The sequence below is a fragment of the Pangasianodon hypophthalmus genome, chromosome 3 (genome assembly GCF_027358585.1).
Source record: "Pangasianodon hypophthalmus isolate fPanHyp1 chromosome 3, fPanHyp1.pri, whole genome shotgun sequence".
In the NCBI taxonomy this organism is placed as follows: Eukaryota; Metazoa; Chordata; class Actinopteri; order Siluriformes; family Pangasiidae; genus Pangasianodon; species Pangasianodon hypophthalmus.
In genome coordinates this window covers 30,869,888-30,894,787 of record NC_069712.1, presented here as the reverse complement: position 1 = coordinate 30,894,787, position 24,900 = coordinate 30,869,888, and the positions used below count along the sequence as shown (strand labels likewise).

Here is a 24,900-nt window from a genome sequence, read left to right as displayed (position 1 = left end):
AAAATAAATTCCACAACACCCCCACCCCCAACACACTCAGTTCCAGTGGCCAGTCAAACAGGCTAATAATTATTACTTATACATACATTAAATCAGAAAATAGTGGGTTGTGATTCCATTTTTGCAAATTTAGTTCAATGTAAAAAATTGTAATTCCTGGGGGTCCCCAGACCCCACTTTGAGAACCAGTTCCCACAGATGTCCTGAATTCCTGAAACCATTCCTTGTGTCTCGAAAAACTTTCTGCAGTTGAAACACACGTCATTACTGTATGCGAGCAAATGATCCAATATTATCAGCCAGAATTTCTTGGATAGCCGAGGAACATAATGCCTTAAAATGACATTGTGGCCTGTAAGCCTTTTCCATTTGTGGACACAGCTGTGCTCTTCTTCCTCTGACCTTTTCCCTTTCCCATGTTATGGCTGCTATTACCTGGGCACAGGTGACATGTCTCCAGGGCTGACTACATGCTCCGGCAAAGCCGGGGGCCAAACAGGATATGAAGAGCACAGATTCTGTCTGTCCGCGCTGATCCCTGAGCTTTGGCCATGAGGTCAGCGGTTCAAATCCCAGGTGTTGTGCCCTGCAGCGGGGCACGTCCCGTCTAAACAGTGTAAATGGTTACCAGGAATGTCAAAATGAACCCACAGATCAAAGGGGCCCAGTCAAGCACCAGATCCATGACACATACAGTATGTGAGAGATTGGCATGGAGTTCTGGGGTGTAGTACTGAGAGAACGTTCACTTTTAAATGGTCAAGTGAGCATTCTATTGAACATATTTTTGATCTTTTTTAATACTTTTAGAGAATTTAGTTTAGAGAGAACCGTGTTAGAGCAGGAAATTACAAAACCTGGGCTTTGCCATTGTGAATATTGGGACTGGTATGCAAAATGTAGTACATATACAACTACATGGGAAAATGCATATAAAATGTTATATATATTGTCTTATTTGCCATTAACAGATTGCTTAAAGTGGATTACTATGCCTCTAGATGGTGGAGGCATTATGTTTCCGGGTTGACTGTGCGTCCGTCAGAGATTCTCGTTAGCGCAGTGTCTCGAGAACGAGTGGTTGCGTGTTTGTAGGATTTGTATGGAATTGTAACCAGCAGATGAACTGATTAGCTTTTGGAATTGAGCCAAATAGGGTCAAGGTCACAGCAAGGTCAAATGTACTCATTGATGTTCAGGAACTCAAGGTCAAATTTCTGGCTAAGAATTTTGCCATTGGTGTGTTTATATGTCCGTCAGTAGAAAATTCTTGTTAGTGCAAAATAAGTGGTTAACTGTAGGTTTTTTCTTTGCTGCCTCCAGATGAGCTGATTACATTTTGGCATTGATCCAAACATGGTCATATATATATTTTAGTAGTTTAGTAGTATTTTACTTACTTTTGTGGAATTTTACCAGTCGTAAGTAATAATACACAGAACAGTATGAAGAAGCGATACCGCAAGCAAATATTTTCTCTGTACTATTCTTGCCTTTCACAAGAGACACAGCATATTACGGACATGAAAATTAGGAAAAAATAGCATGAATGATGTTGCCTGTCTGTCCTTCACTGAGCATGTTCCTATATGTATACATAATGGCTTCCCCATATAAGGCTAAACTGTAATGCTTTTATAATAGTAACACAGAGTTACTGATGGGTAGTAGGATTTTTACTCCTCCCATTCAGAACCAGCCATCACTGGTTACACTAGAGGAAGGGTTCCTCAAGGGTTCTTTAAGGATTCCAGGGACAGTGATGGGGAAACGCAATAATATCAGAAGACATAATATTTGAATATTTTACATATTTGAAGAATATTTAAGTGTCAAATTAAAGATTCTGAGCCTCTTTAAAAATCTCCTTTAAATTCTTTGTTTATTGTCTGTGGAAAAATGTTTATTCAGATGCAATGTTATTCTCCATTTAGGGAAAAATTAAAGCTATTCGTTATGTTTACACCGGTATGGAGAAACACAGAAGGGAGTTTAAACTGTGTCTCATCCTGATTCAATTTCCATTTCTTTCATTTCCCCTTTCTTCTCCGGCTGAAAGATGTCACTTCGTCTGAACATTTCGCTCCTCCCGCGTATCGCCGCCTCTTTAGAATAATCTCTTCGCCCGCACAGAAATCTCACCGTCGGATAATCAGAGATAAATATGCTTAATTGAGGCCAAGTGAACTCTCTCTATCTCCACCACGGTCGAGCAATCTAAAGGAAACGTGATAATTAGAATGGCTTCCCTCAGAATGCTGAGAGCGGCACATACACACTCATTTCACAGCGTTTTACTCATTTTATGGGGTTTTATAGACATGCAACAACAGAGTGGCTTGAAAAGGTGAAAGATGTTCATGGAGCTGTTTATGAGCTTTTCATAACAATAATTATTGTGATTATTTTGCCCTTACATACAAGCCAATATGAGGTTATGCAAATCACCATGCCAAGGAAGAAATGATTGCATTTATATCTAATATCTGGTATCAGTTCCAGTATATAGAACCTGACACGGCATGCATGTTTATTCTAACCACGTGGTCTGACCACGTCTCTTTTCTTAAGTGCCTGGTGTGTATTTCGTAACAGACTTTAGCAATCAGAGTGAACCATGATGCTGAATGTGGGAATGTGTGCACTCTGAGCCTGAGGAGATACAGCAGGTCCAGGTCAGGAGGAGGTGAAAATTAGCGCTCCTCTCCCTTTTCAGAGGGGTCTGAAAGGCTAGCATGCTTGGTCATCCCAAGCACTGATGAGACTGGACTGCCAGCACCCGAGGGAAGCGAATGTCTAATTACCTATTGTGCCTGACAGAAGCTCCTTAATTACCAACTTCATTAGCTCGCCGCTCTTTGTTTTTCTTCCGAGGGGGCTGGCGGGATGGGGTGAGGGTGGAGGAGAGTGAGGAAAGGAAAGAGAGATGGTGTTTTAGCACCTTTTCTCCCCGTTTTGAACAGCGTTCTCTCTCTCTCTCTTCAAGGAAATGTTAAGGCCTCAGTCAGGGATCTAATTAGATTCGTGGTGAGAACGAGACACCTTCTAACTAGCCTCTGGAGTCCCCTAAAAGGACAGCAAGTGACTGGACAGTAGAAAAGAGGAGCTACACACACACTTTTCTCTCTTTTTCTCTCTCCCTTTCCCTTGCTTACACACGCACACGCACACACACCCTTGTGTGAATTGGCCTGATTTGCTCTCTCCTCGCTTTGTGAGACAAAACAACCAGCGCTGTTAGATTCAGCAAGCTTCTGCTCACTCTTCTAAAATTTCTTACCGAATTCTTGGAAGCAGAAAAGTCTGTACTTTCTTGATGCAGCCATTAAAACCTGAAAAACATATTTTTAATACCCTGAATGGTTTATTACAATTCTTTGCAGTCCAAGTTAAAACAGGTCCAGACTGACACCCAAAAAAAAAGTATGCTAAATTTATAGGAGGCTTTACTTTATAAACACTGCTACATTTCAATGATGATTGGATTTAACAGGAATACACAGAAATAATAGAAATCTGCACCATGAAAATAATCTCTCTCTATTATTTATATTACAGAGCCACTGAGGGTTATTTTTTAATAAGGTGTGACCATGAATTAATATAGCGAAGCCTCCATTTAATATTTCAAGGCCACAAACTAAGTATCTCACGGTCATGACTCATGTTGTGGCCACAAATTGTGTAACCTGAGTCCACGACTTAATATGTTGTGGAACCTCATGCTTAACATGTAGCCTCCAGTTCGTTTTTTGGCCAGGATGGAGGGAAAAGTCGATTTGGTGTGAAAATTCGCTTAAGGTGACGTGGATATATAATGATATATCCTTATCGCAAGTGATGCATCATTTCAAGGTTGAAGTGACGCATAATATTATCAGTCCTCAGTCTGTGCTCAGGTTCCTGGCACCAGAATGGTCTAATTCAGTCCAGTCTCTCTCATTTGTTTTAAAATATTTGCCACGAGTTAAGTATTTCTAAATCTCATGGCCCCAACATATTAACTGATAGCTCCGCCTTATTAAAATATAACCGCCATGTCACATCAGCAGCTCTGTGTAATGCCGTACATGCTCCCAACTTTGTACTGACAGAGCTTTGACCTCTAATTGGCTTGCACTGCTTCACTATTATTGGCTAACGAGGATTCTCAGTGCTAACTGGCTCAGCTGATTACTGTCTTTAATTTCATAAGCATGTAAGGTATTGCTTGTGTTTTCTCGGCAGTCTGTAGAGGAAATTAATCCTCTCATCTAAACCTCAGTGTGCTATTAAACTCTGAGGTCTTAATGTTGAAACTGGTGTGGCGATGTGTACAGTTTCCTTTGGCTTGTCTTTCGTTTCAGGCGAGTGTTTTGGAGGCACTTTGTAGTAAATGGGTCAGGCTTTATTAAATATCGTCATATTCCTCTCAGAGTGATGGACCACAAAAATATCTGCATTTTTGTTAGCTATTTGTATAACTGGTTTGGTTTCTTCTTCAAGCATGTTGAACTGCCAGACTATCTAGCCTCACCAATAAATCAAAAATGTCAGGTTGCAGGTTTTGTAACTGATGGCTGTACTGGATTTCACAAACTTAGTGGTGCTGGTGTGCAATCCGATAAAGATCTATGACGTAACTGTGATGATAAAAAAAAATGGGAGATGCATATTTTTTAACATTGCAAAAGACAGTGATAAATGGAATATAACCAAACCACACTTTGGTTCTGTTGCACCACTTGTATCGTGATGCATATATGCTTGTATGTTTGTTAGTATGACTGCTTCTTCTTCTGTTGACCTCTGTTGTTAATGTATCCATTAATATGCATGTCTCACTTTATAATACCTTTGCTAGCATGTTGTATGTAAGAAGTAAAATGCTTGGGGTCTGCCGAAAATAATAGACATGAAGTAGAAGTGGAGTCACTGTTACCAACGTTAAGTTGATTAACAGCACCTCCTGAAGTGTTCTTATACCACAGCAATTTGTCAACAATTACAATTATTAAAAAATAGTAGCACTTTATCCATTTATAGTTCTGTTTAATGTGGAACATCAATGAAAGAAGTTAGTTTCTGTTATCACTATCTTAGTATTCTGTTATCACTGTTGTAGCAGTTATAAACAATTGCTTCATCACCAGACTCTTTTTTTCCTCTTGTGAAGTTAATAAGATGAAAATATGCAGCTTGTAAAATTACCGAGAAACCACAAAGCACAAATTCCTGAAGATTTCCCATAGTGGAAAACTTCCATACAGCTTTCCCTCTGGCTGTTACAAAACAGACACTGGAGACTCCTTCCATAAAATGTTAAATAAACATCTCCATACAGAAACCTAAGTTGTTACTACAGAAAGAAACTGTGTTAGAACGAGTGCATTAATACATACTACTGCCAGAGCTGCTGTTATAGAAAATTAATCAAGCATTCCACAGCTCAGTGGTATAAAAGGATAGATCTCAGATTTCAGATCTGGTTAAAGATGGAGTCAGTGATTATGAAGACGGAATAATTTTTATAATATTTAGTGAATTCTTGCTGCTCCTGATTGGTTGAAACATAAACCAGCAGCCACACCAGGACTTTGCAGATAAGACTGGACCCTTGCTTTAATGTTTCCCCCACAGGGGAACAACCAAAGAACTCTTCAGGCCTCTAAATTTTTCTGCTTAAGCATGTACAAGTTGGCTAGCAGTTGGTTTGATCCATGCTTAGTTAGGTGAATGTTCCCATATTATAAAATTTTATAATTTTATATAAACTTTTATAGTAAAAGTTAATGCGCTGGTTCAGAAGTGTTTGCTGTGGGGCCACTGCTTTGGTTGCCTAGACAGCATGTCGTTGGTATTAATATCGCTCGATCTCATTGACATGGCCACGCCTCCTGACAACAATGTCATTTCATTAACTTGACCTAACTACACCCCTTGATAGCAATGACATTAGAGAGCTTCAGATGTTAGCTTCCAAAGTTAGGCTACATTTGTTTTGAAAAAGGGTTTAATAAGTGTATTTGCTTTTTTTTATACAAATGATGTTATTTAAGAATCCGTCTCTTAAGCGTTTCACCTTGACTTAAACCGTGGTAGGTAAAACTAATACCAAACTGCCAGACTAGAAAAATTTTTTTTAAAGATTTTGAATGACCAGTATAATAATGAAAACGGCTGCTAACATAGAACATTTTAAGAGATTTTAAGTCAAAATCTTTTCCAAAGTATTGGATATCCTAGCCAAACAGATGCAGTCCTCTCATTTTGTCTCATTAGTTTTCTTAAAACAATAACATTTTCAGAAAAATCACAATTTGCCTTAGCTGTCCACTTAGGTTGATCAATCTCCATTTTATGTAAACACACTCTTGTAAACCATTCTCTGTGTAGTGTGTGTGCGACTGTGTGTGTGTATCTCTTGGCAGGGACCAAAAGGCCCCAGAAGGAGAGGAATATCTGACCATTTTGACCTTGTGGGAACATGTGGCTGGTCCTCTTGAGTAAAATTGGAGTTTTTGTTGGAAAAGTGAAAATGACCCAAAAAGATTTGTGTATGTGTGTGTGTGTGTGTGTGTGTGTGTGTGTATTTAGTGAATGTGTGTTTATAGCCTGGGCCTTTTTTGGTTGCTCAATTTGTTGTGAAGTACCTCCGTATCCTTTAATTTTTTCAGTATATCGAAATGGCTTTTCTTCCTGATTACAGTTTTTTGGGTTTTTTTTTTTTTAACACAAACAACCTGTTGTATATCACCACAACAAAAACTACAGTCAGACACTGTAGTATTTCCAAATATCAAGTATTTTTAACTTTTAAATCCTGCTCATAATAAAGCTTCACTTTCTCCCAGTTTTTGTCCTGTATATAGGCTATACAGCATACTAATGCTGGTGTTCTTTGGCTGTAATAAATATTCATTTAAAAAAAAAGGGGGGGTAACCTGATGAAAGCACATGGTGAAACAAACTAATCGCTTGGAGATGTCTCTTGTTAGAATTGCTTAACCTGGTTTTTGGCAGTGCTAAATGGAAAAACTTCTGGTAAATGCTGATTATTTACATAGTTTTGCTATAGTATTGAACTAAGCATTAGTCAGAGCATCAGATAAACAATTAGATGGAAAACCTGTTAATAAATTAGATGGACCATCAGATGCAACACTCAGAGGAGCATTACATTAATTAAATGGAGCATCACGTGGGATATCATTAGATAGAGAGGTATCATTAGATGGAGAATCAAATGGATTACATGGATCATTACAGAAATGTACATTTCCAATGTTCATGTGTCTTCACAGGTTTCAAGAGCCAGTTAGTTTAGATGATCAGTTTAGATGGTTCTTGGTTCCAGTCTCAAGAACCCACTGCTCTACCGGAGTTTGAACTTTTCATTATAAACAAATGATCCGAATAAGCAGCTCTTTATTAAGCTTTTTATGAGCTGGAGAAGTTGTTTTAAAACTTTGGGAAAACTTCAATTTCTGGAAATTTCTGAAGTTTTTTTTTTTTTTTTTTTTTTTTTTAAATAAATAAAAACCCTGAAATCAGAAGTTAGCAAAAATAATAGAAAGAATGGGGAGAAAAAAACATTCTCATATATATATATATATATATATATATATATATATATATATATATATATATATATATATATAAGTAATGTGGAGTATTGTTGGAAGAAAAAAATCCATTTGCTGTATTATTTTAATATGTTTGTTGGACGGTTGGGTGTTAATTTCTCGTTAGCCTTTCATGTTTATTAGTAAAGGTAACATTTGAAGGTTTTTAGAGCAGCTGCTGAAGCGGAAATAAGCAAGATTGTTGTCGATCAGCATTGTGCCTGTGAGCCGCTGCTTTCTTCTGCTCCTTTAATTGAATTACTGTTTATTTAAAGGGAAAAACCCCTCTGAGACGGAATCCTTATTTTCAGGGAAGCCGAAAACATATGTGCAAGCAAAGAAATACACTGAGAAAACGCACACACACTGCCTGCTCGAGGGGAAACAAGTAAACACTAATTCATTAAACACTAATTAAAAAAGACTCGTTTTACAGTTGAGAAATAGAGGAAGGGGAATTAAAAGAAATAAAAGTGGCCTTGAGTTGTGTGCTTTATGAGCAGCCTGTACTGAACAGCTGTACTGAACAGCTGTAACGCAGAGTTTACTGTATACAGGCTAATCTTTGCTTTGGAACTTGTGCTTCATTACAGAAACGGATCCTACTGTTGAGTGCACTAAACTGAACAATCAATCAATCGATATTACACGTAGTAAAAAATAATTGAAAAATATATTTAATGCAATAAACCCTTTTTACCTTTTTGTTTACTTGCACGCGATCATAAATTTCATATATTTATAATTTTACACTTTACTGCAAGATTAAGTCACTTTTATAATGATATTTGTCATTTTTGACAGCTAATGAATTTATGCTGATATAACATAGGCTAGCTGTGGCATCTAACTTCGCCTTAAATGTTAATATCCGAGCTGTAGCATATAGATGATTATAGATATTTAGTTTTCGCCTTGAGAATCAGGGAATACTAAAAGTTTTTTTGTTGTTGTTGTTGTTGATTCTACTTTTAAAGTGACATTTGTCCTTTTTTCCACTAATGTATATATCACATGAAAACTGAGCAATAAAAAAATTACTGTGTAACAGTGGGAAAGTGGACAGTAGATATATCTTGATATATTATTCTGTAAAACACCCAGCATCGAGACATCTGATTTCAGGTCTAAATACTGTAAGATCATGAGATGATGGGCATGAAACCCAAGATCATGATTTTCAGTGGAACACGGTATCTGCTTACAATTTTAAACACTAAAAAAATTTAAAACACTTTAAAAGCCATAAACACTACAGTAGCAGGTCAATGTATCATTTGCTAATATTATTAAAACCGATCTATGAAGAGAGTTTGTCACAAAAAACAGAATATATATAGCCATTTTTTGTATGTTTGTTCTTTTAAAAGAGTGTCGTGTAGTATACTGAAGGCAAAAAAAAACAATCATTAAAAACGGGGTATAGTAACGTGAGCAGTTTAACTGTAAGGTTTCCTTCATCTCACCTCCATAATGTCCATAAGTATCCAAGTAAAATTAAATTAATTCAATATTACATGAACAGCCACTTGGAAAAACTTAATCTGGTATGAATAAACATGCAACACAGTGGTGTTTCTACCTAAATACTCGTGTAAGTACACATATTTAGTTAAATATTTATTTTCGGGTTTACTCAGACTTTATAAAGCGCACAAAATACGAATAATTTAGTGGAGTTAAAAGTGCGATGCATCTCCTACAAAGGTCTGATTTATGGGATACACATTCTCAATTTGTCAAAATACCGCAGTGTCATTTTGGAGCGCCGGGTTTTAATGCCAGCATGTTTTTTTATCTCCATATTTGCAGTTATGCAGTGTTTACAGGTGCTGTGAGTCAATGCGTGGCTTTATCCTGCGCGCTGAGCGCGTCCTGCGTCCTGGTAAAAGTGCCATTCAGCCGGATGAGCGGATGTAATTAAAGCTAGTAATTGCCGATTAGAGGTTTTGGGTCACTGGGGTTATTTGATAGGAGGCTGTTTTTAAATGACGGCCAATTAGGGAGCATCACTCGCGCAAGGAAGGGCGCAGGGTTTACATCTCTCTCTCTCTCTCTCTCTCTCTCTCTCTCTCTCTCTCTCTCTCTGTAGTGTTTGTGCTATTGGAGCGCTAGTTGTGCATTGCATGAAGCCAGGCTGGCCGGAACCTTGGTGATTGATCGCTCTTTTACTCCATAAGCGTGGCATTGCAGTTAATGTTCCTCCTCCGACGTGTTAACGCACTGTGAGGTTAGGTAAGCGGGTCACGGGGTCACCGGCCCAGCAGGCTTGTTGAGGAAAGGATATTTATTCATAGCGCGTTAGGCCGAGCTCATAATCCACCTTTCACTGTTTCTGGGATGCGGATGAATAGATCAGTCTAGAATAGTAGAATACTCAATGGAGAAGTAGGGATAATTATGACCCAATTGATTTATAAATGGAGAACCTATGACGAGATCATGGTATTAATTAATTAGAATAGAACTGGAAAGTAGGAATGAGTGGTTAGGCAATATGATGTATTAGTGGAAAAATAAGAATGGTCTTATGATATAATTCACAAATGATAAATCAATAAGTGCAGTTGTGACACATCCTATAAAACATCTGCTGGTGACCATAAGAGTCCTTCAGAACTGATAAATCATTATCATAAGGCCGTTCTTATGTTTCCTGTTGTAAGTATATTAGATCATATTAGCTTATTCGTAATTCTCCATTTATACAGTAAGAACGAATAAAGTCAGACAATAAAATTTTGACAATAAAAATAATATTTTTAAACGTTTTGGCATGTGCTTCATAAAATGCATCTTTCCTCAGTTTTCGTTTCAAAAATACAAAATACAGGGAAAAAAAATCTGTAAAACTTTTCTCTTGTGATCTCGTAAGACATGGCTCGCTATATATATCTCTCTCTTCCTCATTTGTATTTTATTATTTAAACTAATTACCCATTGTTAAATGTAAAACACTTGATGCACTGAAACTGGCTGTGCAAAATAAATAAATAAATAAATAAAATAAAATAAGCCGCTATGGTGCGCCAAATTTGTTTGCAGCGGATCAAGGCACTTTGTCTTTATCTCAGTGCCAACTTGAAAAGATATAATTATCTAGTTTGAACAGGACGGCTATGAAATCCTTCTTCTCTCTTTTTTTTTTTTTTTTGGGAGGCGGGGGGAGCTCGAGTGGACTGAGCTCCTCCAGATAGGAGTAATGAAGTTGTGCAGTCCAGAGATACAAAAGGGCATTAACCTCATTAGCATGAAACCTTTTCTTGCAGCCATTGTGGGACCCCCCTTTCAGCCTCCTAATCCCTCTATTTCAAAGCTGGGTTTGTAATAAAGCTTTTAAGGGAGTTGGGGGGGGGGGTGTCCAAAGCTTCTCTGAAGATTTTTTTTTTTTTTTATTGCCGTTATAGTTCACAGGCCATCAAATATCCTCTTCCATAGACTAGTGACTTGTGCAAAAATGTCTTGCGCCAAGTTTCCAAAATAATAATAAAAAAAAGTCTGTATAATATTGTGTACATTTGACATTAATGTCAGAGATTCCCAGCAAGAAATTATTAGACCTGGATGCATGCAAACAAATAATGCATTGCTCCAAAAATGGCACGATTTTAAAAACAAAGCTCCCAGTTTTGAGGCACATTGCAGCTTTCCGCTTATCGCCTTGTGCGGGGCAGTCAGATTGTAGTAAATTATGTCCAACCAGGCCCCCTTTGGATCCGCGGATTAACAGATTAAAGTGGACCACTGGGCAACGCATCCCTCCTCCCTTCCCCTTCATATTACTCGTATGATAATTGCCTAAACTGATTTGCACTTTCACAAAAGCTTGTAAGGACTCTTTGTGGCCTGAACGGACCAGACGCTGCTTTTTCTGTCCGTGGAAATAAAACTGATTAATGCCGTCTATCAGGCCGAGAGGAAAAAAACGATGCAAAGAAGGAAAAAAAAACAACAACAAGAAGAAGAAGCACTTGGTCCGCTAAAGTAGCTAACTAGCAACAGCATCCATTTTGTGCTTGGTTTTGTTTCCCGACTTTACTGGATAAGAAATCTTATGACAATTATTCCCCCGCATGTTGGGCTGAGTATCAATATGCAGCTATGCTCATCATAAACCTATTATATTTGATCATACATTTTAAACATGTATGATAATATAGCCTGTTACTCCGTATATAATCATATATTTAACATAAATACATATATCTCTGACTATAATCAGAGACTACTCAATATTTTAAAAAAAATAATTAAAAAAAAAAATCGGTGTAACTGTATAATTAGCTTTACTGTCTTGTTTAAGTTTTAATGAAACAGAAATCTGATTATTTATTTTGTAAAATTAAATTATTATTAATTATTTAGAATAGGACTAAACCATTTAGTCCTATTCTAAAAGTGATGTTGTGATGTCGGGATCGTCCACACTGATGGAGGAGAAATGATTTGAGCTTCAGCTTCTGCTCACAAACTCGCCGAGGCTGGCTGCTGTTTTATTCTGAGCAACATGATAAAACTTTATTGACAAAATATTGACAATTATATACTTCTTGGAAGTATATTTTTGTGTTAAAATTGTAGCAAACTTAACACAAAAACACAAATTATTTACATTCTGGTAAAAGAGAATTTTCTAACAGAAACATTAGCATCTTTAAGTATCTCTGTACATGGAATATATACGCTCAGTGCTTTTGAAGTTTTTGCTGCTTGGCGACCGTCAATTATTATTATTATTATTATTATTATTATTATTATTATTTTAGTTTTTTTGTGGGAAATGGAGTGAGAGATTTTTACCAAAATTAGGGCGTCATGGTAAAGCTAAAAATTTCAAGCAATGTCACTGACCTTTTTTTTTTTTTTTTTTAATTGTGAGTAAATGTTCTGTGTTCATCATTTTTCGTTCATTTTTTTTTTTACTTATTAAAAAAACACTTTAACGCAGCATTGCTACTTCATATCGTTTTCACAACCACTTGGACACGATAATTATAAATTCAAAGACTGCACACTGTTCTTTTTTAAGAAAAGAAGCAAAACAAAAAACACACACATGACATTTCCCAGATTGAAAAAGAGAATCCGAATAAAGTTACTTTGCAAGAAGGGTTAAATTAAATTCAGCTGCGCCCCCCGAGAAAAAAAAATCATTGCTCTTTATCATGCAATTAATGTTTTGCAAAAAAAAATGTATTTTGGTAGTTTTGAAGAAAAATATTCTCAGAAGTGCAAATGTCCTATGCGCATTAGGAGCTGATGAGGTGGGACGGGGGGCGTGGCCATGTACTACCTGTCAATCATGTTGCCTTGGCAACGTGGAAAACAGTATTGACAGTTTCCTCGTGGTGACAGCGGTAGGATTTTCTCACCCTCGAGCTCCCGAGATCCGAAGAGGAGAAATTGGCTTTGCTCTCTTTTTCTGTCTTTCACGGCGTCCTTTATCCGTGTCACACTTTTCACTCCACGTCGTGCTTCCCAGGCTTCAAAAACACCTCGAGTCTTTTATTTAGTTAGTTAGTTATGTATTTGGGTTGTTTCTTTTTAATCGTCCGACGTGACGTCTATTTCCTCGGGACTCGCCTGTTTTGTCGCGAGCCGCCACCGGTTCACGTGATGCGTGCCTTTCTTTTTCTGTTGCGAGTCCGAGCCTTCCTCCTCCAGTTTCTGCCGCTTAAATTTCGTTCTTCTGTTCTGAAACCAAACTTTGACCTGTCGAGAAGCAGAAGGGAAAAAAAAGAAATAAATAAATAACACAAAGTGCATGGAAAAATCATAAACATTCTCCTGGTAGTTTTTTTTTTTTTTTTTTTTGCACTGACAAAGAAAAGAAAAAGAAAAAGAAAAAGCAAGCTGGCCTCTCAGCTTCAGTATCAGTGACGGGTCTGGAAGAAGATGAATAGCCTTATACAAGAAAAAAAGGCACACAGTCACTCTATCCGAGAGTGCAGTCTAAATAGCGAGTCTTCATTTGATTCAGCGATCTCTTTCCTGACGAGACACAACACCACAGTCTAAATATACTCCAAAGGGTACTTAAAAACGGACAAAAAAAGTTGCTTCCGCTGGATCTTTGCGTTTCTGACTAGAGCTCGAGTCTCCACCTTAACTGTACTTATAGAGCAATTTGTAAACAACGTGGATTAAAATTCAGAAAAGAAATAATGCTTCTGTAAGTGTCCCCTCAGAAATGAAGGTATGGGACCAGCAAGAGGAAGTGTTTTGTACCTTTAGTGTGTATCTTCTTCCTGGAAACCTTTAAAAATAATTTAACGTAAATAATTGGACCCTAAGGACCACTATACTAAAAATGTAATTAAATGTACAACACCTATGTAATGTACATGTAAAACCACCTAGGTGTATATTCTATAGAAATTATATATATATATATATATATATATATATATATATATATATATATATATATATATATAATTTCTATAGAATATACATATATACAATATAAAATCCAGTAGAGTCATTAAAAAAATCAATCAACCATTTATCAGAAACGTTTCGTGCATTATGACCAAGTGTACAGTCAGTGTGTGTAACTCAACATCATTCACGGAGTACAGTGTACTATATAGCCTAGCAGTACACCATGTAATATATATGATTACATATACTCAAAACATTAATAAATAAAAACAGTAAAAGTCTGTTAGCCTGTGCACTGTGGTTTCCACTGGATTTCTGCGTCTCTTGCACAACTTACAGGACAAAAATAAAATATGAAAATGCAGGACGGATAGTCAATAATAAAAGTCGAGGTTCTGCTACACTCAGAAAACGTGAGTGCTAAAATTTACACTTTCTCTTGTTGCTAAGGCGAGACGTTTATCTTTTCTACCTTTAATATGTAGCTAAGTTTTACCTGGAAATGTGGCTATACCTTTCAAAATGATTTAAGGTGCATAAAATAATGTCGTAATGTAGCTTTTAGAGCCATATTTTGAGGTAAACGATGCATACTAAAGATACAAAAGTGTATACAGAGATGATTAGCCCTTTTCTCAAAGTGTATAAATAAAACAAATCAAAGGAATTGCGCGGTTTAGGATAAAGTCAGTGTCACTGCTGTTCTCAGAGTGATGCATGTAACAGTGTAAACACACCAGCATACATGATGCTACAGTTCCACACTTAAGCCTGTTTCATGCATTTATTTTTGCACATTTGGCCAGTGAGAATGCGCTTCAGAGAATGAGCACTGTAGTGGTGTTTAGTGCACTAACTGTAACAGTGCAAAAAAAAAAAAAATCCATTACCAAGCACCACATTTCTTTTTCACACGTTTGTCCACAGTGAGTGTGCCACTGTCATTCACTGAGGGATTTCTGCATTCGAGGTGTATAGGTTATTGAGCCAGGATATTGAATGAGCATAGAAGGAAGGAAAAACTTTTCTATTGCATATTGTTCACTCGTTTGGCCCGTGAGCTTTAATTCGTCATCTTTTATCCTTCATATCAGCCGCAGAGCGAGCTTTGGCCAGCGAGGTGCATTTAATGCGCTTTTTCAGGACGCTAATTGAAGCATTGAAGTGGCTCCTATAGTCCATTTCTCCCTCTTGGCCTCGTTTAGAAAAGGGGATCTGTGCTCACACCGGGCACAATACAGCCACCGAGCCATATAAACACAAATACGACTCTAAATATGGCGCCTCTTTCTCTGAAGTGTCCCCTTTAAACTGGTTCACCGGATAAGTGCCAGACAGTTTCTATAAGGAGTTAATATATGAGGAGTTAAATCGAGCTTACACAGTACATTTAATCCTGATCCTATCCAAACTTTCATTTTCAGCCTAAATAAAAGTCATTTTTTTACGGGTCAGCACGAATTCAACCGCGAGCCACTTCAGACAATGACATAAGCAAATAGTCTCATGTTTGAGGCGTTAATTAGTTGTACATTTGCATTCCTAATTCACCACATCATTTACACATTAATTAATAACTGAATAATAACTGTGTATTTGACTAGTCATAATGGAATGGGGGGGGGGGGGGGGGGGGTGCAAAAATTTGTAAATATAATTATATCGTTATAATAAAGGAGCAAGTAGCTTGTTGTCATGAGAAATCTTAACCCTTGGATAATTTAGGCCACGTAGAAACTTTTTTTTTTATAACAAGCAATCAAACGTTAATTCTGTTTTTCTAAGTTCAGGCTCTTACAGGTTAGATAAAACCGCACACCTAGAAAACTCACGCAGTGTTAAAAATATGCAGAATCGCTTCGACATGCAATTTGATTAAAAAAACATCACAAGAAAGCACACTTAAAACAGATCTTTCACAGTGAGTTATGATTAAGAAGGCGCACGTGCATGCATTTCAGACTTACAGAAGTTACTAACAAATTTAGTGCAATGCATGCGCACTTTGTCATGCACGTCTAGCTAAGGCTTAGCCTGTAATCGCTGCTATTATGCATGAAATCATACAGAAACAAGCGCACTTTTTGTCATGCACGTGTATCTCAGAGACAGGTAGATGTGGTCCTACCTGAGTTTCTGTGAGGCTGAGGCTGTGCGCGAGCTGCTTCCGCTCTGCTCCCACCACGTAGTGGTTTTTTTCAAACGCGTGCTCGAGCCGGAGCAGCTGCGACGGAGAAAACGCCGTGCGGATCCGTTTGGGCTTCCTGGCGAGCGCGTTGTGCAAAAGGAAACTCTCCGGACTCGTGTCGTTTCCTGCAATAATGCGCGAAAAAATGATCGTTTCCTGCACATAAACACTATATTATTATCTTTATTACTTTTATAAACTAGCATCACTGTTAGACCGCCATACAGGCCTCTGTATTCACACTCCAAAACACTCGAGCTGACAGTAAATGAATAAAATGTAACACAGGAAATTAGTGGCATCACGTGCACTGTGCAGTCGATGCAAATTTGTTTTAAATGCAAATATTTTTATGGATATGTCCATGTTTAATTATTTTTCTTCCCCTCTTCATCCCATAGCTTTCACATTTCTCAATACAGGGCCCCGAATTTTCTATAGTCTGAATTTATCCATACGCCAAATCATAAATTAAAACTAGCACTAAAATCGTAATTTTAATCATTATTTAAGATTTTGAGTAATTACAAAAGACTACAGGGTTTTCGAGTTATTAGTTACCTATTAGTTGCTCATGAAATGATTAATTAGCCTAGTAGTACAGCAATTACGAGACATTTCTAATCTAAAACATTTTAAGAAAAGTCTGAGACAAAATGCAACATCATAACAAAAATATGATCAGGTACACAGCAATCATTTAACTACAACAGTCATCATAAATTAAACTGTAAAAAAAAAATAAAAAAATAAAAAAACCTGATCTTGCAACATATAGACTAGTGACCTAAAAATACACACATACAGGCTATATAAAAAAAGAACACTTTAATTCATAATGGAGCTCGTCCTAGCGCTGCTTTGTGCGTGTTTTAGCCCATTCATGGCCTGGACTGGATAAATGCAGCACTGTGTGTTTATTTTCCATGTTTCGGTGCCACTGCGTTAACACTGAACAACCCCAGGTCCCATAGACATACTTCATTACGTCTTTGTTTAGGAGAGACAGAAGAGGACAGGAGAGGACAGGATGGATGGCCTCTCAGTTTATTTCAGAAGAAATAATACATAGATTACTTCTGCCGTCATAATATTAGACCAAATGAAAGAGACTTTTCTATTTCTCTTGTAATTTGCACTATATTATTTTAATTTTATTATATTGTTTAGCTTTTCTTTAATTAGTAGGTCTGTTTATATTGTGGACAATTAGATTAAATGATGTCTAATCAATTAAATTTGCTGTAGTTTTGTTTTCCTTCTGCAGGCCTGTAATTGTAACCATTACTGCTGAAGCACAATACCGAAATTCAGCTTGGAAACTATTTCACTTTCAGTTTATCTGACTGGCACAAATGATCAAAAAGGTTTAATTTTAAAAACGTCAAATGTACAATATACAAAAAGTGCATTTAAAACTATATTTTCGTTGTGTTCGTTTTCAGATTCGTTGTTGCGTTTTCTGTATGTAAATAAATTAGGAATTTTCAAAACGTTAGACATGCAAAATATTTTTTCGATCTGCCACAAGTCAAATTTAAAAAAGAAAAAAAAGAATAAAATACTGGAACGATAGCTAAAGCTAAAGTAATAATAATAATAATAATAATAATAAATGCTTAGTTTTTAAAATTACCTTGAAATCTGTGCCCCAGGTATCTGTATCTGTGTATTAACCACGGGTAAAAAGTTGCGGGGTCCCTTTGCTGGCTGGCAAAGAGCGCGTGCGGCCCGTGCGAGGAGGTAAGCGCGTGGTGAGCGGCGAGCGCGTGCGGCGGCGGCGGAGGCGGCGGCGGATGAGGAGCGGGAGCGGGAACGACCGGGTGAACGGGCACGGCCGAGCTGGGCGCGTGCGACATGGCCTCGGCGAATACAAGGTCCGCGCTGGAGTAGACGCCCCTCGTGCCGGCGGTGAAGCCATTCAGAAACGGGCTCACGTGGCTCGCACCGGCGTAGCTGAGCGCCGCCGCCGCCGTGGGTCGCGTGGGCTCCTCGGATCTGGACGCCGGTAGAACAGGAGGAGGAGGAGGATTATTATCCTTCGCTACCAAAGACTCTATAGTGAAACATCTCTTCGGTGTGGGCTGAAACATGGTGCTTAAAAACCGGAAAAAATATTTCCGCCTCTCACAGTTAACGTGAAGTCCGTTGATCAGGAGGGAAAAATACTCCACCAAAAAGTTGAGCCAGGAATAAATAAGTTACAGAGTGTCGATTTGGGAAGCGAAAAGATTTTCAGAACTCTGTACAAAATGCACACATGGCGACGGCGGACGCGCTTTGCTTCTCCGCGCGCTCCATGGACGCACGCGAACCGGTTCCTGGCCGAGTTGTGGCGGAGATTCTGTTCAGCCTAATTAGCACCCGAGCTCCTGTAAACAGCTTCCTCTTCTCCGGAGCCGCCGTGATGGCTCGGTGATTGGTCCTCGCTGCTGTTTGCCTTAAAGGGTCCGAGGACGGAAGAAGAGTCTCTAAAGCGCGTGGATACTCTCACCGAGCGGATAACGGAGAGAGAGGCGGATTCAAGAGGAACGGAACGGATTCGCCCCCCCTTCACCCCTCATGCACACCTCCACCGGAACCGGAGAGATGCCCGCGCTGATCCCGTTGCAGAGACTCGGAGGTACCTCTGCCGTTACTTTTAATTGTCTGGCAGGCCAAAGGACGTTTTTAAAAATGTTTTGCGTTATAGTTTTGCTTTTGCACAACAATGATTTGCTTTAAAAAAAAAAAAAAAGTGCTGGTGAATTACAATAATCGATAAACAGAGCAACACAAAGCTACAATCGAGATGGAGGTATTCCTGAATTAATCAGATGAGCGAGGTTTTGACTCTCTGCGGCCTCTCCGGCGTTTGCTTTGCGACCCTCCGCGTTTTCATTTTTTCCGATGTGATGAGTTAAGTTTAGAGTCTCTCTCTCTCTCTCTCTCTCTCTCTCTCTCTCTCCCTCTCTCTCTCTCTCTCTCTCTCTCTATTGGTCAGGAGGATGGGGGATGAGGCTCATTTATTAGACACAGGCGAGATTTTCAGCTCCGTTTGTTAAGAGGCCCATTACGCTCTATAAGCGCTCATTAACTGACCCATAAGGCTGAGTCACATTCTGAACATTACGACTTATTAACTCTTAACTCCATTTACGAGAAATGAAGGTGCGTCTGTGATACACAGTGGGATTATTATTATTATTATTATTATTAATATTAGTATTATTATCAATGGTAGGTGGATGATATAATAATGATGCGATGGAGTGGATTCCCATCCAGGATGTAGCGCTGCTACGCGCCCAGTGTTCCCGACTCCATCCCGAGCAGGATAAAGCGCGAATGAATGAATGAATGAATGAATCCACTGTTGTTGTTTGTTGTTGTTATTGTTGTTGTTTGCACATTTATAGTTCGGACATATTCGGAACCGTTTAAGCATCTTCTAAAGAAGCTTGACTATTTTCAGACATTCCCGATTTTAAAATTAAAGCTGATCATTTAAAGTTTTATTATAACCCATATGTATAATACAGTACAGTCTGAAGAGAATTAAGACGCGCGTGCTGTTTATAAAGAAAGTAATTTCCTTTTTTTTTAAATTTTGTCCCACCTCTCAGGTGTTTTAGCTTAATCCAAGCATATAAATTACTGTATAAAGCAATGCATTTCACACTGAACGCAAAGTAGAAAAACCACCTTAATTATTCTACATTTCCATGTACATGCGTGATATTATTATCATTATTATTATTATTATTATTATTATTATTATTATTGCTGCTGCGCTGTAATAAACCCTCAGTGTTAGTAGCAGTATTAAATGTTGTATTATTTTTTTTATTTTATGTTTTTGGATTTGGACAGAAATACACTTTGTTTCTGCGCTTATAAATATCAGTTTATCGTCGATATATTCCTCATGCAAGCAAATATTATTTCAATAAGCTCAGCTGTAGTCAGTGCTTACTTTCAATCTGTTTTTCAAGCACAATGTTTTTATGAAGCGTTTTAGGAAACTTTAAGCCACTGCTGTGTTCCTGAGCTTCTGACTCTTTTTATTTAGGAATATGTGAGAGGACGCAGTTTATATGCCATGAATTTGCATTTTCTTTACTGCCTATTATTATTATTATTATTATTATTATTTGTAGTTGCAGTAGTAGCCATCAGTGTATTTTGTTTTTGTTATAAGTTTTTATATACATGCAATACTAGGACATTTATTCTGTTTGTTTTTGTTTAGAGTTTTCTTTGTTGTTGTTGTTTTTCCCCACTGGCTCATGATTGACGTTAAACTGCTGAAGACGATTCAGTGGCATGTGAGAGTTAAGGGGAAAAAAAGTATAAGGACGCCGCCTGTAGGCGTGTTTATGAATTGCATTTTTGAAAAGAAAAAAAAACGGGGAAAAAAACTAAGCTACAGTAGTCTCTAGTTTACGCCCAAAAACACCAACTTTATTCTTCCAAGAGGGAAAATTCATGGCCCAGCAGTTTGGGCACAGGGTTGTGTCACTGCGCTTCAGTTCAGAGAAGCTGTCCGGGTAGGTGAGGGTTTTAGAGTGCAGCGTTTTTTCAGCTGTGTTTGGAGGTAAGGTTACTTTATTTCATATAAATGCAGAAGTTTTCACCTCATCCTTCCCGAAATTCAGTTCCCCTGACGAACGGGTAGAGTGGGGGGAAAAAAAGCCCTGGCAGTCAGAAATGCGGCTCAGACTCGTGCAATTTTCTCGAGTGTTTGGATTAGAAGTCATATTTGTATTGCCAAGCTAGTTCTCATGCTAAGAGACACCTGTTAGCTAATGATGGTTTAAAAAGTAGCTCTAAAAGGATGATGGATGATGTTACTGAACCTGCACTAGTTAAAATCTGGCCAAGAAAACGAGACATTTTCCAAAGTGCATCACAGCAGGACTGCGCCTTCCAACACTTTTTAAAGTCCCTAAAGTGTTTCAAATATGAAAACAAGTATGAAAATAGGCAAGAAAAAAACACCCTGATATAAAACACAGGTTTAGAGTTTTGCCTAAAATTCAAATGTTTTTTTTAAAAAGAGGAGAAAAGGATTGGTTTGTCACATGGCTTCGTTGTCATAGCACTTATATTTGGTACACAATGGAGTGCTTTTTAAAAGAGCTGATAAAATATTAAGCTGTAAGGGCTATCTTCTTGCCTAATCTTGTTATGATGTGAGGAGTTTTTCATACCTTAAATTAATATTTTAGAGTTTTTTTTTTTTTTTTTTTTTTTTAAAGCATCTTGAAATCAACATAGTTGCATAAAGTGGGCAAACTAGAGTGTACCGTTTAATGTATCATCTTTACTTCAACTATAAAAGTCATTAGCAACAGGTGAGTCCTTGTGCTGGTTGTCACATGACTTGCACTTATATCTGATATACAGTGGGTCTGTTTTTTCATACTTTAAATTAAAAATTTGGAGACTATTTAGTTTTTTTTTCTTTAACCAAAGGAGGTGTGAATGCATCTTGAAATCAATTTAATCACTAAAAAGTGAGTGTAGTGTCCCATAAATGTTTTAACATGCTCTTTAGCATAACTGTCCTTGTGGAGGACAGGCTTACTTTTGTTTGTTAATGTTATATTAATGTTTAGTTGTACATAATTTCTTTTGCGCAAACCATAGGTCATGCACGTATCAACTGCACAAATTTGTCCATCATAATTACAGTTTTTCAAGAGTTACATTATTCATGAATTCATCCTCTGTTGTAGGTGCAACAATCATGACAACTCGTATGTAAAACCCTAATATCTCACCATGCTCATTAAAATCATTTTAGAATTTGGTGCAGGTATTATAGGCTTTATCAGTAAGTTTGGTTATTATGAGCTATTTGATTTGAGAGATCTGACAATCAGAAATCAAGTGGGACAACCAACCCCATGTTCCCAATAGGCTTCCAGTCAGGTCTGACTTTCTCACAAGCATTTCATCAGTTTCCACTTTCAGCTGTAATTAATAACCAACATTTAATCTCAAAATGTAACCGCTAGACTTCAAGCATTATCAATAACATTTAGAGGCCTGTAGATTAATGAAAATTTATGACCAAAAATAGAGAATTAGGTGAGAATAACGCGAAACAATGCAACGAATTCCAGGTGCCACAACTGTGGATTAACGACTTAACGCAAATCAAACGCTAACATCCGGTAACACGATATGACTGCTAAATATTTGATCGTTTGCTTATAGACACGCAGTGTGTGTGTGTGTGTGTGTTTGTGTTTGTGAGTGAGAGAGAGAGAGAGAGAGAGAGAGAGAGAGAGAGAGAGAGAGAGAGGAAAACTAGCCTAAACATTAGTTCAGTAAATTTTTGCACCACTTGATTTAACTTTTGTAGCCATTAATACAAACTCTTTTGAGGACTAAAGAGTTACTGAATTATCCAGACAGATCTTTTACACATATTTGACCATCTTTTATTTATTTATAGCCTACTGTATGATGCAATTCAAACATTATTTCGTTTGTAATATTATTAATATTAATATTCGGATTATTATTATTATTATTATTATTATTATTATTAGTTGTTGTTGTATTTAGTTAGTTATTTGTGTGCTTGCTTACTATTTTTGCACGTGGCTCCAGTAGGTGAAATATTCAACCAAACGTGAGCATTTAAGAAATTATTGCCACCGAAATGCACTTAGCTGAGAAAACGTGTGTGTGTTTCTGTGATGCTTCTGTTATTTTCGAAGCTCTAGTTTAACTCTGTTAATAAATTGTTAATCCTGATAATCCAGCGCAGTGGACTGGACCGCACCGCTGCCAATGCTGCTAATGCTGTTAATCTGAAAGGGTTTTATTTAACAACTTGTTTAAATAGCCTAATCTAGATTATGTTGCGTTTAAATTTTGACAAGTGGCCATGCCTTAAAACATGAACATTGTCGGGTATCGGGGTTTTGCCTAACAAGTTCGTTATTATTATTATTATTCATTTGTAAGCTATTATAGCTATTATACAGTTTTATTATACTTGTATATTAGTTGTTATGCTGCTAATATACTGATATTAAGCGCGTGCGACAGTGTCTTTAAGGCGGAAAAGTTTCTGCTGTGTAACGTGTAAAGTGGAGAGTAATGCTGGTTACTGCTTTCATGGCGGCTATAAGCAGCGCTGGGTCTCAGGTTATGAATGTAGTGGCCACTCGTTAGGTCACAGGGAAGCTTGTGCACTGGGATTCATGATGCAGCATCCAGCGGCAGTAAAAAGGGGTCTGAGCAAACAGAGCGCTTTAATCCCGTTGGGAAGTTCATCAGCTCTGCCGTGGGAATTCAGGCCTTCTGCTGTCACCAGCTAGAGCATGAAACGAGAAGAACAGAAAAGCCACGTCACGCTCTAAGCGCCTACATGTTTCATTTTGGATGTTTTGTTTGTTTGCCTTATTTGAAAAGAGAGGAATGGAAGGGAGGATTAAAATGGATGGGTGGTCCGACAGCACCCTTACACACGGACATTGTAGGGGTGATCCTTCCCCGACTGGGTGCCATTTGTGTCCCACTGATACTGCATTTATAATCATGTTTATAAAGGAAAGGTAAAAGACCTTTTTAAACACAGGTCCTTCACAGCAGCTTATCTGCATGTTTCAGATAAATAATTAATTTAAAGCATTAATAAAACAAAATCTACAGTGCTGTCCCAGTCCTCTATAACTACACTTTAAAATAGGTATAATCATTAAAATAGTTCAAAAGTCTTATTTTTGCTTTTATTGTGACTATTTACAATTAACATCTCATGCCTTTTTTCAGGAGTCATCAGTTTCATGTTATGAAAAATGCACATTTCTCTCAGTCCTGTTACCTGAACACGTTTTCACCCCTGTGAAATATTTGGAATAGTCCACAAGTCACATGTTCAACAGCAAGTTGCATTATCCCAGTTTCCTGAAGATCATGGGAAGAAGAAAAGTAAGTATTGCCCTTCTTTTTTCTTGTTCGTCACTGGTATTGAAGAAATAGCACCTGGAATTGCCTTCTCAGCGAGGCATGAGGTCCCTCTCCAGAACCTTCAAACTGTCCCTCAGGACAGGTGGAATGAACTTCCAACCTCAATCCAGACCGCAGAATCCGTCACTATCTTCAAAACACGGCTAATGACCCACCTCTTCTGTGAACACTTAACTAACACCTAACTTGTCCACACTCAAAAAAAAAAAAAAAAAAATTGCACTCACACCTGCTCTTACACCTCTACTCTGTGCACTTTGCTTCTCTAGCACTCAATGAAAAATCTTGCATGGTAGCATTTACTTGTATTGCTCTCTGCTTGATGTACCGCTTTGCTTGTCTGTCCTCATTTGTAAGTCACTTCGGATAAAAGCCTCTGCTAAATGAATAAATGTAAATGTAGTGTATTGACTAATGAGGTCATTTTGAAACTTTAATCATTAGTTAATCATTAGGATGTCGTTAATGTCCTTACGCCATTCACATGGAGGCTAGTTATTTTGTTTATTTGTTTATTATATGAATAAAAAAATCAACCCTGTTACTTGTTTAAAGTAAAGTGCAGCCATTTTCAGCCTGAGATGGGTTAACACATTTCTTAAATGATTAAATGGATGCTTTCTCAGAATTAATGTTTCATTTTTGAGAGTTACAAGGGCTAAATAGCACCACAATCATGCAATCACCCAAAGCCTATTTAAAGGTGTATTTGTTCAACCAGAAGAATGTGATACATTAAAAAGAAAGACACTG

General features: G+C 37.7%; 1 protein-coding gene and 1 long non-coding RNA gene across 2 annotated transcripts in view; one reads left to right on the top strand and one right to left on the bottom strand.

The window, feature by feature from the left end:
* The window catches only part of LOC113542125 (uncharacterized), a 114,910-nt gene extending 107,447 nt beyond the window's left edge, over positions 1 to 7,463 (top strand). Inside the window, exon 4 of the long non-coding RNA XR_004577792.2 lies at positions 6,411 to 7,463. This is a non-coding gene — a long non-coding RNA (uncharacterized LOC113542125). The remainder of the gene's footprint in view (positions 1 to 6,410) is intronic.
* Positions 7,464 to 12,095: 4,632 nt separating this feature from the next.
* Positions 12,096 to 19,108, bottom strand: emx2 (empty spiracles homeobox 2). The gene is made up of 3 exons (XM_026939458.3): positions 17,813 to 19,108; positions 16,117 to 16,301; positions 12,096 to 13,316 (listed from the first exon to the last, which is right to left on the bottom strand). Exons 1-3 carry the CDS (start codon positions 18,267 to 18,269, stop codon positions 13,149 to 13,151), a joined length of 810 nt encoding a protein of 269 aa, XP_026795259.1. The 5' UTR covers positions 18,270 to 19,108; the 3' UTR covers positions 12,096 to 13,148.
* Between the last annotated feature and the right edge of the window lie 5,792 nt (positions 19,109 to 24,900).